This window comes from Capricornis sumatraensis, chromosome 14 (assembly GCF_032405125.1).
Source record: "Capricornis sumatraensis isolate serow.1 chromosome 14, serow.2, whole genome shotgun sequence".
NCBI classification, from domain to species: Eukaryota; Metazoa; Chordata; class Mammalia; order Artiodactyla; family Bovidae; genus Capricornis; species Capricornis sumatraensis.
In genome coordinates this window covers 54,290,790-54,305,996 of record NC_091082.1, presented here as the reverse complement: position 1 = coordinate 54,305,996, position 15,207 = coordinate 54,290,790, and the positions used below count along the sequence as shown (strand labels likewise).

Genomic DNA, 15,207 nt, shown 5'->3' with positions numbered 1-15,207 from the left:
TAGATCCTTGGGGATTCCCTGGTAGCTCATCTGGAAAAGGAGCCGCTTGCAATGCAGGAGACCCCAGTTTGATTCCTGGATCAGGAAGATCTGCTGGAGAAGCAAAAGGCTACCCGCTCTAATATTCTGGCCTGGAGAATTCAATGGACTGTATGGCCAATGGGGTCAAAAAGATTCAAAAACAACTGAGTTTTGGACTTTCAAATGGAATCCATATTGTATGTACTTTTAAATATATGGCTAATATTCCATTGTATGAATATATCACTTTATAATATAATTCTCTCGTTTATTTTTTGTTTTATTGAAGTATAGCTGATTAACAATGTTGTGTTAGTTTTAGATGTATAGCAAAGTGATTCAGTTATATATACATATACACATACACATGGGGCTTCCCTGATGGCTCAGCAGGTAAAGGGTCTGCCTCCAATGCAGGAAACTCAAGAGGTCTGGGTTTGATCCCTGGGTTGGGAATATTCAATATTCCTTGAAGAAGGAAATGGAAACCCACTCCAATATTCTTTCCTGAAAAATCCCATGGAGAAGCTTAATGGGCTACAGTCAGGCATGAATGAGTGACTAAGCGCACACACACACACACATATATTCAGATTATTTTCCATTATAGGTTATTACAAGATATTAAAACAGTTCTCTATGCTATATAATATGTCCTTGTTGTTTATTTTATATATAGTAGTGTGTATTTCTTAGAGGCTTCCCTGGTGGCTCAGATGGTAAAGAATTTGCCTGCAATGCAGAAGACCTGGATTTGATCCCTGGATTGGGAAGATCTCCTGGAGAAGGGCATGGCAAACCACTCCAGTATTCTTTCCTGGAGGATTCCATGGACAGAAGAGCCTGGCGGGCTACAGTCCATGGGGTCACAAAGAGTAGTCTGCAACTGAGCAACTGAGCACACACAGACACAACTGGAAAGGCATATCAAGTGTATTGTTCCCTGGGGCTACCATAAGAAAGTACCACAAACTAGATGGCTTAAAACAATAGAAACACTTTATCTCACAATTCTGAGGCCAGAAGCTCTAAATCAAGGTGTCAGCAGGGGTGTGCCCTCTGAAGGCTCTAGGGAGGAATCCTTTCTTGCTTCTTCCAGCTTCTGTTGACCCTAGATGTTCCTTGGCTTGTGGCCACATCCCTCCAATCCCTGCCTCCATCTTCACATGGCCATCTTCTCTCTGCATCCCTATGTTCCTCTCCTCTTATAAGGACATCAGTCACTGAATTTAGACTGCACCTAATCCAGTATGGTACACATTGGATTGTTGGAAAGCATAACTGATTCAGTGGATACGAACTTGGGCAAACTCTGGGAGTTGATGAGAGACAGGGAGGCCTGGTGCTCTGCAGTCCATGGGGTCGCAAAGAGTTGGACATGACTTAGCAACTGAACAGCAACAACAACAATCCAATGTGACCTCATCTTCACTTAATTACATCAGCAAAAACCCTATTTCCAAACAAGGTCATACTCTGAGTTTCTAGGTAGATGTGAATTTTTAGAGGGGCTACTATTCAACCCACTATTATACTATTTGATCCTGACCTGAAACATTATAAGTCAACTCTACTTCAATCAAATATATGTTAAGGGGAAAAGTGATGCTTTCATTAAAATATGGCAGAAAAGAGCTTATCTGTGAAATAGAAACAGACTCACAGACATAGAGAAGAGACTGCAGGTTGCCAAGGAAGAGGGGGTGGGAGAGGGCTGGATTGGGAATTTGGGATTAGCAGATGCACACTAGTATATATAGAATGGAGAGACAACTAGGACCTACCATAGAGTGCAAGGAACTATATTCAATATCCTATAATAAATCATAATGGAAAAGAATACGAAAAAGAACATATATATGTGTGTGTACAACTGAATCACGCTGCTGTACAGCAGAAACTGACACAACATTGTACATCAACTATACTTCAATAAAACAAATTTTTTGAAGTAATGATTCCTTGTGGGTCTTCCATCCCTGAGACAACTCTTGAACCTCGAATCCAGTGGTTGAAGGAAGCCTGGGTTTCCAGGATCTTGTGACTGAAAGCAGGGCTACATACAGAGTAATGATTCCCCCAACCTTCCTCGTAGGAGTGTATGACACTTATTTAGATAACTATACCCCAGGGGTGAGTGTGCAAACATTTCCAGGACCATTGGACACAGAGTCTGAGTTCACACTGATCCCTGGAGCTCTCAAATGTCGTCACATGTCCCCCTGAGAGTGGGGACATGGTGAAGGCCATGTAACAAATGGACTCCTGGTCCTGTGTGGCTCACAATGGATCCACTGAGTGTGTGGACATTGTGGTCATTTCTCTGGTCCCCAAAAGTAAGACTGGAATATAGAGACTTGATATCTAGCACAGCCTCTGCATGAATTCCGAGACCTATCCTACACAGTAGGGTAGATGAAGTGTAAACCTCTAAGTCAGCAATTTCCTGGAGTTTAGATAATTACATCTGACTTACACTGAGCGCTGAAGAATTGATGCTTTCAAACTGGTGCTGGAGAAGATTCTTGAGAGTCCCTTGGACTGCAATGAATTCAAACCAGTCAATCCTAAAGGAAATCAATCCTAAATATTCACTGGAAGGACTGATGCTGAAGCTGAAGCTCCAATACTTTGGCCACCTGATGCGAAGAGTTGACTCACTGGAAAAGACCCTGATGCTGGGAAAGATTGAGGACAAAAGGAGAAGGGGATGACAGAGGAAGAGACGGTTAGGTTAGGTACCATCACCGACTCAATAGATGTGGACCTGAGCAAAGTCTGGGAGACAGTGAAGGACAGAGAAGCCTGGTGTGTTGCAGTCCATGGAATCGCAAAAAGTCAGACACCACTTAGCAACTGAAAAACAACAACAACAACCGGACCTATAGGGAAACGGTATTACATCATGTGAATTATAAGAATATAGACCAGTGAACCATCTATGTTAGTTTTATTCTCATTGTTCCATCCATATTATAGGATCCTACAGCTTTCTATATCTGAATTAGACATAGAAAAATCATGTTAACGAACTTGAGGATTTCCCTGGTGGTCCAGTGGTTAAGAACCCACCTACCAAAGCAGGGGACAAGGGTTCTATTTCTGGCTCAGGAATATCCCACAAGCTGCAGAGCAACTAAGTCCATGTGACACATACTGAGCCCACACTCTAGATCCCAAGCTCTGCAACAAGAGAAACCATCGGCAGTGAGAAGCCAATGAGCCAAAATGAAGAGTAGCCCCTGCTTGCTGCAATTAGATAAAGCCCACACAGCAACAGAGACCCACCACAGACAAAAATTAATAATAAAAGAAACAAGGTTGGGAAAATAAAGAACTGAGTAGAAAAAGAAAAAAAAAACCTCAGTAGGATATGCTTTTCAGCTCAGTTCAGTTGCTTAGTTGTGTCCAGCACTTTGCAACCCCATGTATTGCACCACGCCAGGCTTTCCTGTCCATCACCAACTCTCAGAGCTTGCTCAAACTCATGTCCATCGAGTTAGTGATGCCATCCAACCATCATATCACATCACGTCCCCTTCTCCTCCTCCCTTCAATCTTTCCCAGCATCAGGGTCTTCTCCAGTGAGCCGGCCGTTTGCATCAGGTGCCCAAAGTACTGGAGCTTCAGCTTCAGCATCAGTCCTCCTAATGAATATTCAGGACTGATTCCCTTTAAGATTGACTGGTTGGATCTCCTTACAGTCCAAGGGACTCTCAAGAGTCTTCTCCAACAACACAGCTCAAAAGCATCAATTCTTCAGTGCTCAACTTTCTTTATGGTCCAACTCTCACATCCATACATGACTACTGGAAAAATCTTAGCTTTGACTAGACAGACCTTTGTTGGTAAAGTGATGTCTCTGCCTTTTAATATGCTGTCTAGGGTGGTCATAGTTTTTCTTCCAAGGAGCAAGCATCTTTTAATCTCATGGGCGCAGTCACTATCTGCAGTGATTTTGGAGCCCAAGAAAATAAAGTCTCTCAAAGAGATCAAATTGCCAACATCCGCTGGATCATGGAAAAAGCAAGAGAGTTCCAGAAAAACATCTATTTCTGCTTTATTGACTATGGCAAAGCCTTTGTGTGGATCACAATAAACTTGAGAAATCTGTACTTGGAATACAAGTTAAATAAGCAAGGTGACAATATACAGCCTTGACGTACTCCTTTCTCAATTTGGAACCAGTCTGTTGTTCCATATCCAGTTCTAACTGTTGCTTCTTGACCTGCATACAGATTTCTCAGGAGGCAGGTCAGGTTGTCTGGTATTCCCATCTCTTTCAGAATTTTCCACATTTTGTTGTGATCCATACAGTCAAATGCTTTAGCGTAGTCAATGAAGCAAAAGCAGATGATTTTCTGGAATTCTGTTGCTTTTTTGATGATCCAACAGCTATTGGCAATTTGATCTCTGGTTCCTCTGCCTTTTCTAAATCCGGCTTGAACATCTGGAAGTTCTCGGTTCACGTACTGTTGAAGCCTGGCTTGGAGAATTTTGAGCATTACTTTGCTAGCATGTGAGATGAGTGCAATTGTGCGGTAGTTTGAATATTCTTTGGCTTTGCCTTTCATATTGGAATGAAAAACTGAGTTTTTCCAGTCCTGTGGCCACTGCTGAGTTTTCCAAATTTGTTGGCATGTTGAGTGCAGCACTTTAATAGCATCATCTTTTGATTTTGAAATAGCTCAGCTGGAATTTCATCACTTCCATAGCTTTGTTCATTGTGATGCTTCCTAAGGCCCACTTGTCTTCACACTCCAGGATGTCTGGCTCTAAGTGACTGATCACCCCATTGTGGTTATCTGGGTCATTAAGATCTTTTTTGTATAGTTTTCCTCTGTATTCTTGCCACCTCTTCTTAATATCTTCTGCTTCTGTTAGGTCCATACCATTTCTGTCCTTTATTGTACCTATCTTTGCATGAAATGTTCCCTTGCTATCTCTACTTTTCTTGAAGAGATCTCTAGTGTTTCCCATTCTATTGTTTTCCTCTATTTCTTTGCATTGATCACTGAAGAGGGCTTTCTTATCTCTCCTTGCTATTCTTTGTAATTCTTTTTATTCTTTGTAATTCTGCATTCAGATGAATATATTTTTCCTTATCTCCATTGCCTTTTGCTTCTCTTCTTTTCTCAGCTGTTTGTAAGGCCTCTTTAGACAACCATTTTGCCTTTTTGCATTTCTTCTTCTTGGGGATGGTTTTTTTATCACTGCCTCCTGTACAATGTCATAAACCCCTATCAGAGCAAAACCCAGATTCCCCCACAGCCAGTCTCTCCCATCAGGTAGCTTCCATAAGCCCCTTATCCTTATCCATCAGAGGGTAGACAGGATGAAAACCACAGAAAACTAACCAGACTGATCACCTGAATCACAGATTTGCCTAATTCTATGAAACCATGAGCCATGTCGTGTAGGGCCACCCAAGGTGGATGGATCATGGTGGAGAGTTCTGACAAAACGTGATCCACTGGTGAAGGGAATGGCAAACCACTTCAGTATTTTTGCCTTGAGAACTCCATCAAAAGTATGAAAAGGCAAAAAGATATGACACTGAAAGATGAACTCCCTGGGTCAGTTGGTGCCAAATATGCTACTGGAGAAGAGTGGAGAAAAGCTCCAGAAAGAATGAAGAGGCTGAGCCAAAGCAAAACAATGCCCAGTTGTAGATGTGACTGGTGATGGAAGTAAAGTCTGATGATGTAAACAGCAATATTGCATAGGAACCTGGAATATTAGGTCCATGAATGAAGGTAAATTTGAAGTGGTCAAACAGGAGGCGGCAAGAGTGAACATCAACATTTTAGGAATCAGCGAATTAAAATGAACAGAAATGGGTGAATTTAATTCAGATGAACATACCATTATATCTACTAGTATGGGCATGAAAATCATGGCCTCCGGTCCCATCACTTCATGGGAAATAGATGGGGAAATGGTGGAAACAGTGTCAGACTTTATTTTTGGGGTTACAAAATCACTGCAGATGGTGACTGCAGCCATGAAATTAAAAGATGCTTACTCCTTGGAAGAAAAGTTATGACCAACATAAACAGCATATTCAAAAGCAGAGACATTACTTTGCCGACTAAGGTCCATCTAGTCAAGGCTATGGTTTTTCCAGTAGTCACGTATGGATGTGAGAGTTGGACTGTGAAGAAGGCTGAGCGTCGAAGAATTGATGCTTTTGAACTGTGGTGTTGGAGAAGACTCTTGAGAGTCCCTTGGACTGCAAGGAGATCCAACCAGTCCATTCTGAAGGAGATCAGCCCTGGGATTTCTTTGGAAGGAATGATGCTAAAGCTGAAACTCCAGTACTTTGGCCACCTCATGCGAAGAGTTGACTCATTGGAAAGGACTCTGATGCTGGGAGGGATTGGGGACATGAGAAGAGGGGGATGACCGAGGATGAGATGGCTGGATGGCATCACTGACTCGATGGATGTGAGTCTGAGTTAACTCCGGGAGTTGGTGATGGACAGGGAGGCCTGGCATGCTGCGATTCATGGGGTCGCAAAGAGTCAGACAGGACTGAGTGACTGAACTGAACTGACTGATGGGCAAGAATTCCTTAGAAGAAATGAGGTAGCCCTCATCAAGAAAAGAGTCCAAAATGCAGTACTTGGGTGCAATTTCAAAAATGACAGAATAATCTCTGCTGGTTTCCAAGGCAAAGCATTCAATATCAGAGTAAGCCAATTCTATGCCCTAATCACTAATGCTGAAAAAGCTGAAGTTGAATGGTTCTATGAAGACCTACAAGATCTTCTAGAACTAACAGCCAAAAAAAGATGTCCTTTTCATCAAAGGGGACTGGAATGCAAAAGTAGGAAGTCAAGAGATACCTGGAGTAACAGACAAGTTTGGCTTTGGAGTACCAAATTAAGCAGGGCAAAGGCTAATAGTTTTGCCAAGAGAATGCACTGGTCATAGCACACACCCTCTTCCAATAACATAAGAGATGACTCTACACATGGATATCACCAGATGGTCAATACCAAAATCAGACTGATTATATTATTTGTAGCCGAAGATGGAGAAACTCTATACAGTTAGCAAAAACAAGACCAGGAGCTGACTGTGACTCAGATCATCATCTCTGTATTGCAAAATTGAGACTTAAACTGAAGAAAGTAGGAAAAAACCACTAGACCATTCAGGTATGACCTAAATCAAATCCCTTAGAATATGCTTTTAGCAGGAATCAAAGAGAAAACAAAGGTAGAGAAAACACACATGATAAAAATTAATGAAAGCATAGTGGGAAAATAGATGTCTATTAATTTAATCCTTTCTATGTCATTCTTTGTTTAGAAGTAAAGCACTATCACATACATCTATCATTCAGTTCAGTTCAGTTCAGTCGCTCAGTCGTGTCCGACTCTGCAACCCCATGAATCGCAGCACGCCAGGCATCCCTGTCCATCACCATTTTAGGTATCATTTTTTAAAAGCATGCTCATTTTGGAATGGATGGATAATTATTAATAGCATATATCAAATTAACAGTACATATATTCATAAGTTGCTAAAGTTGTCACTGGATTACTAACACAGTTTGAAAAAAAGTGCAAACTTCCAAACAGCCCACAACCAAGATAGTAAATCAAAACAACCTAGATTCCCAGAGTGGCAAGAATTATTGCCACACTTAAAAACCTAAGAGATGCGTCACAGCTTCATTTAATTGACCAGGCTGGTCACGGTGAAAACCAGATGGAGCCTGAAGGACTCAGTTGAGTAGCTGCCCCAATTCCAAATGTGGTATCTTTAAAAAAAAAAAAATTTTTGACTGGACCCCACAGCATGTGGGACCTTCGTTCCCCAACTAGGGATCAAACTTGCACCCCCTGCATTAGAAGGCAGCGCTTTAACCACTGGACCACTGAGGATGTCTCAGATATGGTATCTTTCAATGTATTGGTGGTAAAATCCACATAAGATTTAGTATCTCAACCATTTTTCTGTGTGCAGTTCGGTGGTATTAAGTCCATTCACACTATTGGGCAACCATCACCACTATCCATCTCCAGAATTCTTCTTATCTTGCAGAAGGAGAACTCTGTGCCCACTGAATGGGCTAACTTCCCATTACCCCCAGACCAGCCCCCAGAATCCCCAGTACTAGGGTGTGGCCTCTTTGCTCAAGCAGGAAGGAGACTTTTGGAGGGCTGCTGATGTTGTGTGTCTTGATCTAGGGAGTGGTTTCCATGAGTATGGGCTTCCCTGGTGGCTCAGATTGAGACCTGGGTTCAGTTCCTGGGTTGGGAGGATCCCTTGGAGAAGTGAATGGCTACCCACTCCAGTATTCTTGCCTGTGAAATCCCATGGACAGAGGAGCCTGGTGGGCTACAGTCCATGGGGTCACAAAGAATAGGATGTGACTGCGTGACCAACACTTTCACTTTTTCACTTTTCATGAGTATATCTATTTTATCATAATAAATCAGGTTGTGCAACTACAATTTGTCCACTTTTATGCATGCACACTTTACTTATAAATATCTAGATGGTTCCTGCACTGTTTATGATTTTAGTTCCCTGACCAGAGATAGAAACCCTGGCCCCAGCCCTGAAAGTGCTGAATTCTAACCACTGGACCCCCCAGGGAATTCCTCCTCAGTCAAATTAACCCTGTGTCAAGTGAAAGGTGTGAATCTGTTGACTCAAACACAGAAAATCAGAACCCCTGGACGTGGGACCCAGGAATCTACATTTCACCAGCTTCCCAGGTGGTGCAAAGGGGGCGGGGGAAATTGAATGATGTAAATGTTTGTGTGAGTCTATACCTTGTAAAGAATCCACTGGCAATGCAGGAAACCCAGGTTCAGTCTCTGGGTCAGGAAGTTCCCCTGGAGAAGGGCATGGCTACCCACTCCAGTATTCTTGCCTGGAGAATTCCATGGACAGAGGAGCCTGGCAGTCCATGGGTTGCAAAGAGTTGGACACTACTGAGTGACTAACACTTCCACTTTATACCTTGTAATTTATAGCCTAAAACAAATGGAGGAAGCAAAGAGAAGGTATTTATCTTATTACTGTCATTGCAGGAAACCCAGGATACATTCTGGGCAGAAATGGAATTACCATGCGGCTGATGAGGCTTAAGCTTGGGTGTGCCCACAAGCAAGGACAGGTAGCAGAATGTTTTAGGAGAAGAGGGGAGGGGTGGGGGTGGGGGAGAGGGGTGTCACCAGGAAGCATTCCTGCGGAAGCAGGTTGGTAAATTGCTTAAAGAGAAACATAAAGGGACAGGACAGGAGTCTGCAAGCAGCACTAGCTTGATGCAACTGATTTTTCGTTCTGAATATTCATTTCCATCCTAAATCTTTACTCATAATTTTACATGTTTTCTTACAGAAGGCCTCAAAAATGTAGTCCCCATAAAACCTGGATTTGTCTCTGATTCCTGGAGTCCAAAATGGTTTTCTTTAAGTACTTTGTCCTATGTTCCCCAAGGTTTTTGGTTTGGTTTTTGTTTGGGGATTTTTTGGGGTTGGGGGGCTGCTGCTCCAGGTCTTCATTGAGTCATGTGGGATCTAGTTCCCCTACCAGGGATTGAACCCAGGCCCCTGCACTGGGAGCATGGAGTCTTAACCACTGGATCATTAGGGAAGTCCTTCCCAAACATTTTTAATGTACTGAGCACCAAGACATAGGACTCTCCTGCCTGCCCTCCAAACAGAACCAGCAGTGGGCGCATAATCAGCTGAAACTCTTCCTTCCTTAGCCCCAGACCAGGGTACCCTGGGCTCACAAAGCGTCGTCCTGTGACCAGACACCAACCCTTGCTCCCTACTGCCCTCCAATGGGCCTTCTGTAACAAGACACCACATGTGCATCTAGGGCGTGCCCTCTAGTGCCTTTCTCACGCCCCTGAAACCATTCAGAGTTTTATTATAGCTGCTTTAAGAGCCTGGGGCTTTGCCAGGGCCTCTCAAAACCCAAAGTGAAACCAGTTGCTCACCGGGAACCCTCAGTGGGTGGCTGCCTTCTCCCCTTCCTTGCATGCCCAGGCAGCTCTCTGCAGGGCGGCCACCTGGCTGCTCAGGGACACACACACACAGGCACAGGCACCCCAGAGACACGGCCACACTGGCAGGGGGCCAGACAAGAAGTAAAACCAAGGGAAATAACACCACTGGGTGAGTTAGTTCACTGGGCCAGCGATAGCAACCTGGTGTGTTTTTTAAAAGTAGTATTTCCCCGGTGGTCCAGTGGTTTAGACTCCTTGCTCCCAGTGCAGGGGTCCCGGGTTTGATCCCCTGGTCAGGGAACTAGATCTCCCATGCCACAACTGAGCTGTTGAAGATCCTGAATGCCACAATGAAGACTGAAGATCCCGAATGCCACAAGACCAAGCACAACCAAATAAATAAATATTAAAAATAAAAAAGTAAATATGACTGCTTATTGATGAATGAGGTGGCTGTCTGCATATTGCAGGGACAGACCCCTCTGTGCTAACCCATCTCCAGAGTGGTCACCCCAAAGCACTCTGGGGAGGACTCTTCAAAGGCGCAGGTTTTTCCAGACTGTCCCCACAGGCTATGTTCATTCCGATCTTATTCCAGATAAACCCATGGAAGACTCAGCCTTGGAATCTGGGCTTCCCAGGCAGAGCAGAGCAATTTGTAAATGTTTATTAGAGGAGTCCTCCTTGGTAACCTACTCTTTTCTCTCACTCATGGAAACCACACCTGCCTTCTCCAAAGTAACTGGTGCCAGCAGGCTGGGTGCAACCTGGCCCCAGCCTGAGTCTCCTCGACAGCTCAGTGCTCCCGCCATCATTAGGTCATTGGACCATTTCACCCACTGGTTTTCGAGACGTGGGAGCCTTTTCTCCAACCGAGCATGATAACCAGACGCAGCTAGACTCAGTCACAGGACCAGAGCAGAGAGAATGTTGCAAGAGCTGTCTGCTAGGCACCCTGTGAGCCTTGTAAGGGTCATTCAATGGTCCTGAGTGAGGCCACCTCCCTCCCACACCTTAGGAGCCTGCTCTGCCCAGGGCTCACCTTTGACCACGAGACAGGGCCCTGGGAATACCTGGGGAGTTGCCTGAGGGAGGCGCCACCAGGTGCCTTGTGGAGGAGAGTTGTTGGTGTCCCTATTTCACAAGCCCAGCTTGGAGGGCCAGCTGAGACCTTCTAGGCAGCTCCTGCATGTTCCTGCTGGGAAACCAGCTTCTCACCTCGGGCGCAGAACCTCACTCGCCTGGGCATGCCTCATCCCCTTGCCAAGGCTTGACTGGCCTCAGAACCCCAGAATGCCTGATCCTGTGAGTCACTAGCCTAAACACACCTGCCCCCTGACCACCTGTCTTATGGCTTGATTGGGGCCAGGTCAACGAGAGTCACAGAGTTGGGGATACAGATGGGCTCAGAAGAAAGCAGTGGCCTCTAGTGGGTCAGTTCTTACCAACTTTAAACCCCTATTGAAAGTTCTTATTTAAAGGGTCAAGGAGCCTGCCCAGGGTGTGCCCAAGGGATGGAAGTCCTTGACTCAAGGAGGAAACCTGAACTCACGAAGTGGACGTGGGCTTGTGGATTATCTGCCCCCCTCCACTTGCTCCTGGGCGCTCAGGCATGCAGGCTTGTGTTCCCAGGGACTGCCCTCCCTCCTCTCCACTCCCTCCCCCACACTTGTCCTGGGGAGTATGGGCTCTGGTGCAGCTGCTTTTCAAAGGGATGTTAGGGATCCAGAGGGCGGGAGTCAAAAACCAGGCTGTCGGGGTTCCATAGAGCATGGACCAGTCACATCGCCTGTTTATTAGCTCACGATGTTTATTGAGCACCCACCACGTGCCACGTTCCCTGGGGACAAAGAGGTACACTCGGCCCCAGCCCTGCCCTCCAGGAGCATACAGTCCAGCCAGCTGGCCCAGACAGGTGGTAGGATGGCCAACCTTGCCAGAAGTTCACCCTCTTGTCTTAACATTGACTTCTTCAATGATGCCCGCAGCCTCCCCAAAACCTGCCACTGGAGTCAGTGCCTAGGTCATCACGGATTTATGTGGCATATAGGTCAGTTTAATGACCCCTCCCATCAGCTCTATCTTCTTCCCCCAGTGCCCCAGTCCCTCACACAGGCTTGTTGGACTGGGGACTGGGGACGGGGAGTGAGGACTCCCCATCTCCCATAAATGCTCCATGAAGCCCCAGGAGATGCTGGGAACATGACTGAGTTGGGGAGAAACAGGTGATCACCTGACACCCACTGCTGGGATCCACAGCACCCCCTCCCCTCTGGACCTTCAAAGTCTCTCTGGCTTTCATGGGGAAGCCAGAAGTCTTAAGAACAAGTTGCTTCCACTTATCTGTCATGACAGTAGCAGAGAGCAGTTCAAAAGAGAAAATGAGAAACGTGGACTCCGGTTCCTCAACCTGCCATGTCATCCTCTGAGTTTCTGCTGCCTCAGGCAACCGCATCAGCACTGGCTCTGTGCTGGGCCCCAGGCCCGGCCCTTCAAGGCAGCAAGCTTCCTCCATGCCACAGGGCACCCTCACTCTTGTAGTATCCCTCTTCACATCCCAAGACCACCGGACTTGGTGTGCGGTACACAGGTGCTAACTTAGTGCTTGAGGGAATAAATCCTTCCCGAGCCTACCTAAGGAAGCGCCCACCTCTAGGCACACAGCCCTGGCGGCATCCTGTCCCTATAATTAACTGGAAGCTTTAGGCAGGAAGCCAGGAGTGGAGGTCAAGGCTCCCCCACCTGCAGAGCCCTTCAGGCCGCTGCTGCCGCCTGCCCAGAGGTTCCCAGGATGAGTTGGCAAGGAGGCAGACTCATGCAGGGCTGGGAGAGCAGTGACCAGTCAGAGCAGATGGCTGCACCTGGCTCAGGTGAGCTCCTGGCCCAGCCCCTGGGCTGCTGCCAGCACTGGGGCAGGTGTGTGGGCTTCGGGGGCAGCTGTGACTGGCCCAGCTCCCGAGCCCTTCCACCTGCTGAGGCAGGAGGCTTTTTCCAGCCCAGACGTCCCAAGCTGGGGTTAAACCTCTCCCCTTATTTCCTGAGTCCCGGTGGACTTCAGTCTCCAAGCACAGATCACAGACATCCGGATCTGCCCCGGTTCTAAGTACCAGGCTGGTCCCTCGTGGTGGGAATGGGAGCCGCCTCCAAGAGCTTCCTGAGTCTGTCCAGGGCCCCTGGTCCCACGCAGTCAGCAAGGTCCATAGAACGGCCGTGGGGGCTACCAGGGCCTCCAGAGACCCGGGTTCCGGGGAGGTTCGGGTGGTGAGGGCCCGGGGGCGGGCGGTGGGGAGGGCGCTGGCGAGCTGCAAGGGTCACCAGAGCGCCCGCCGTCGGAGGTGGCGCTGGCCGCCCTCCGGCGCAGGTGTTCCAGCAGGCGAGCGCTCACGGCAGGCTCCAGGACGCGGCAGGTGGGTAGCACGCGAGCCAGGCGCGCCAGGCAGGCTCTGTAGCCCTCGCGGTAGCTGTCGGAGGGTGCTGCGGACGGAGAGCGGCGTCAGGCGCGGGCTGGAGCGCTGGCCGCGGGGCCGGGCAGGGACGGGGTGGGGTCACTCACTGGGCGCCGCCGTCGGGCCGGAGGACGCAGGCAACTCCTGCAGGAAGCGCACGGTCATTTCCAGGATGTCCGCTTTCTCCAGCTTAGAATAGCGGGAGCTCTGCGCCGGGCCACGGAGGAAAGGGACAGAGAAACGTACAAACAAGACAGACCTCCCGCAGCCTGCCGTGAGCACTGCGCTCCCAGGAGCTGGGTGCTCCGCACGCCGTGGCCGGCGGTGGGTGGCCTCCCCGAGGCTTGCGCGCCACGCGTTGGCCCCTTATCGGCTCCTAGGGCAAGAGGATCTCTGCCCGCTCGGCCTCCTCGGCCCGCGCCCAGGGACCCCCTACCCCCAGCCCCAGTGAGCCTGGCAGGGCCCCGAGGCCCCAGCACTTACCTCCCTGCCCAGCAGCGGCAGAATGAGCCCCTTGAGCTGGCTCAGGCTCTCGTTGATGCGTGCGCGGCGCCGCTTCTCCAGCAGCGGCTTCAGGCTCTGCAGGCGGGCGTGTAGGCCGCGGTTACGTCCAGGCCCCTGCCCCCGCCGCTCTGCCCCCAGTCGCCAGTCCCCTGGCTCCTACCTTGCGCAGCTCCGCCGGGTCCCCTGCCCTCCGAGGCAGCCCCATGCTCGGCGGGAAAGCGGCGCCACTGTGGGGCCGGCCTGTGGAGACCTGCGCGCGAGCGCGCAGACACCGAAAGGAGACCGAGGCCCGCAGGGAGGTCCGGTGCACGACCCAAGCGGGAGCCAGTGGTGCGCGCGCCACGCCCGTAGCCCGGCTTTAAGGAGGCAGCGGACCCGCCCCGCCCCGCCCCGCGGAGTCAGGCCGCCTGTGGGTCCCACCTCCGCCTTTGTTCCTGCGCGAGGTGGGGGCAGGAAGGGGGACGGCGGAGCCCCCGGGATCCCGCTCCAGGCCTTGGCGTCCCATCTGCGGCGGGGTCGCGGGCCTGGGGCGCGGGCCTGGGGCGCCTTCCTCCCAGAGCACCTGCGGGGGTGTGTGTGGGCTGGAGGGAAGAGGTTGGGGCCAGGCCCTTGCCCTTCCTTGTCCAGCGCTGCCCTTCCCTCGTTCGAGATCAGCGGCTCCTCTGAGCCCCGCCCTGGGCCTGGGCAGGGGACCCGGGGCTGCGGGACCCTCAAGTCCTCGGCGTCAGGGAGTTACTACTCAGCTCAGGTTTCTACTACGGGGAGGGGCTCGCCCCACCAGTTGGCCTGTGGGGCTAGAAGGGGAGACCGAGGCCCGGAAAGAGATCTCAACTTGCTTCGGCTCCTACGGCTGGAAACTGGCCAGGCAGGACTAAGCCCCCTGCGGCTCCGTAGAGTCCTCCGGCCCTCACCGACTTAGGGACCACCTGCCCCCACACCCTCGTCCTCGGTTTTGCATAGGGAAACTGAGGCCCAGAGAAGACGAGGCAACCCAGGAGCACTCAGAGCTCATTTTCATTTCACTTGCTCCACCTCCGGGCTCCCACCCGCGGGACAGTCGGAGCTCACGTGACGGGCGGGGCGGGGCGGTCCTCGGCGCAGTCTCTCCCAGCCCGCCCGGGCCCCAGCGGCCCCGGGGCCCGCCTCCGCGCCGCGTGGCCGTTGCTGCTGCAAACTGGCTGGGCGTCCCCCGCCCATCTGCTCGAGGCTGCCCGCCCTCAACCGGCTGGCCGCGCAACGGTCAGCACGGCGGACCGC

General features: G+C 49.5%; 1 protein-coding gene across 1 annotated transcript; it reads right to left on the bottom strand.

Moving 5' to 3' along the window:
- Positions 1 to 11,925: 11,925 nt before the first annotated feature.
- On the bottom strand, positions 11,926 to 14,255 carry HES2 (hes family bHLH transcription factor 2). Its single transcript, XM_068986312.1, has 4 exons — positions 14,111 to 14,255; positions 13,930 to 14,025; positions 13,554 to 13,653; positions 11,926 to 13,474 (listed from the first exon to the last, which is right to left on the bottom strand). The coding sequence occupies exons 1-4, from the start codon at positions 14,153 to 14,155 to the stop codon at positions 13,218 to 13,220; spliced, it is 498 nt and encodes a 165-aa protein (XP_068842413.1). The 5' UTR covers positions 14,156 to 14,255; the 3' UTR covers positions 11,926 to 13,217.
- Positions 14,256 to 15,207: the final 952 nt, after the last annotated feature.

What these genes read in the sequence shown, in the direction of transcription:
- HES2 (XM_068986312.1), bottom strand. Translation starts at nt 14,155, where the DNA reads ATGGGGCTGCCTCGGAGGGCAGGGGACCCGGCGGAGCTGCGCAAG. An exon ending in ACCCGGCGGAGCTGCGCAAG is followed by an intron (nt 14,026 to 14,110) that starts GTAGGAGCCAGG and finishes GCCCGCCTGCAG; the next exon opens with AGCCTGAAGCCGCTGCTGGA. An exon ending in CGGCCCGACGGCGGCGCCCA is followed by an intron (nt 13,475 to 13,553) that starts GTGAGTGACCCC and finishes CTCCGTCCGCAG; the next exon opens with CACCCTCCGACAGCTACCGC.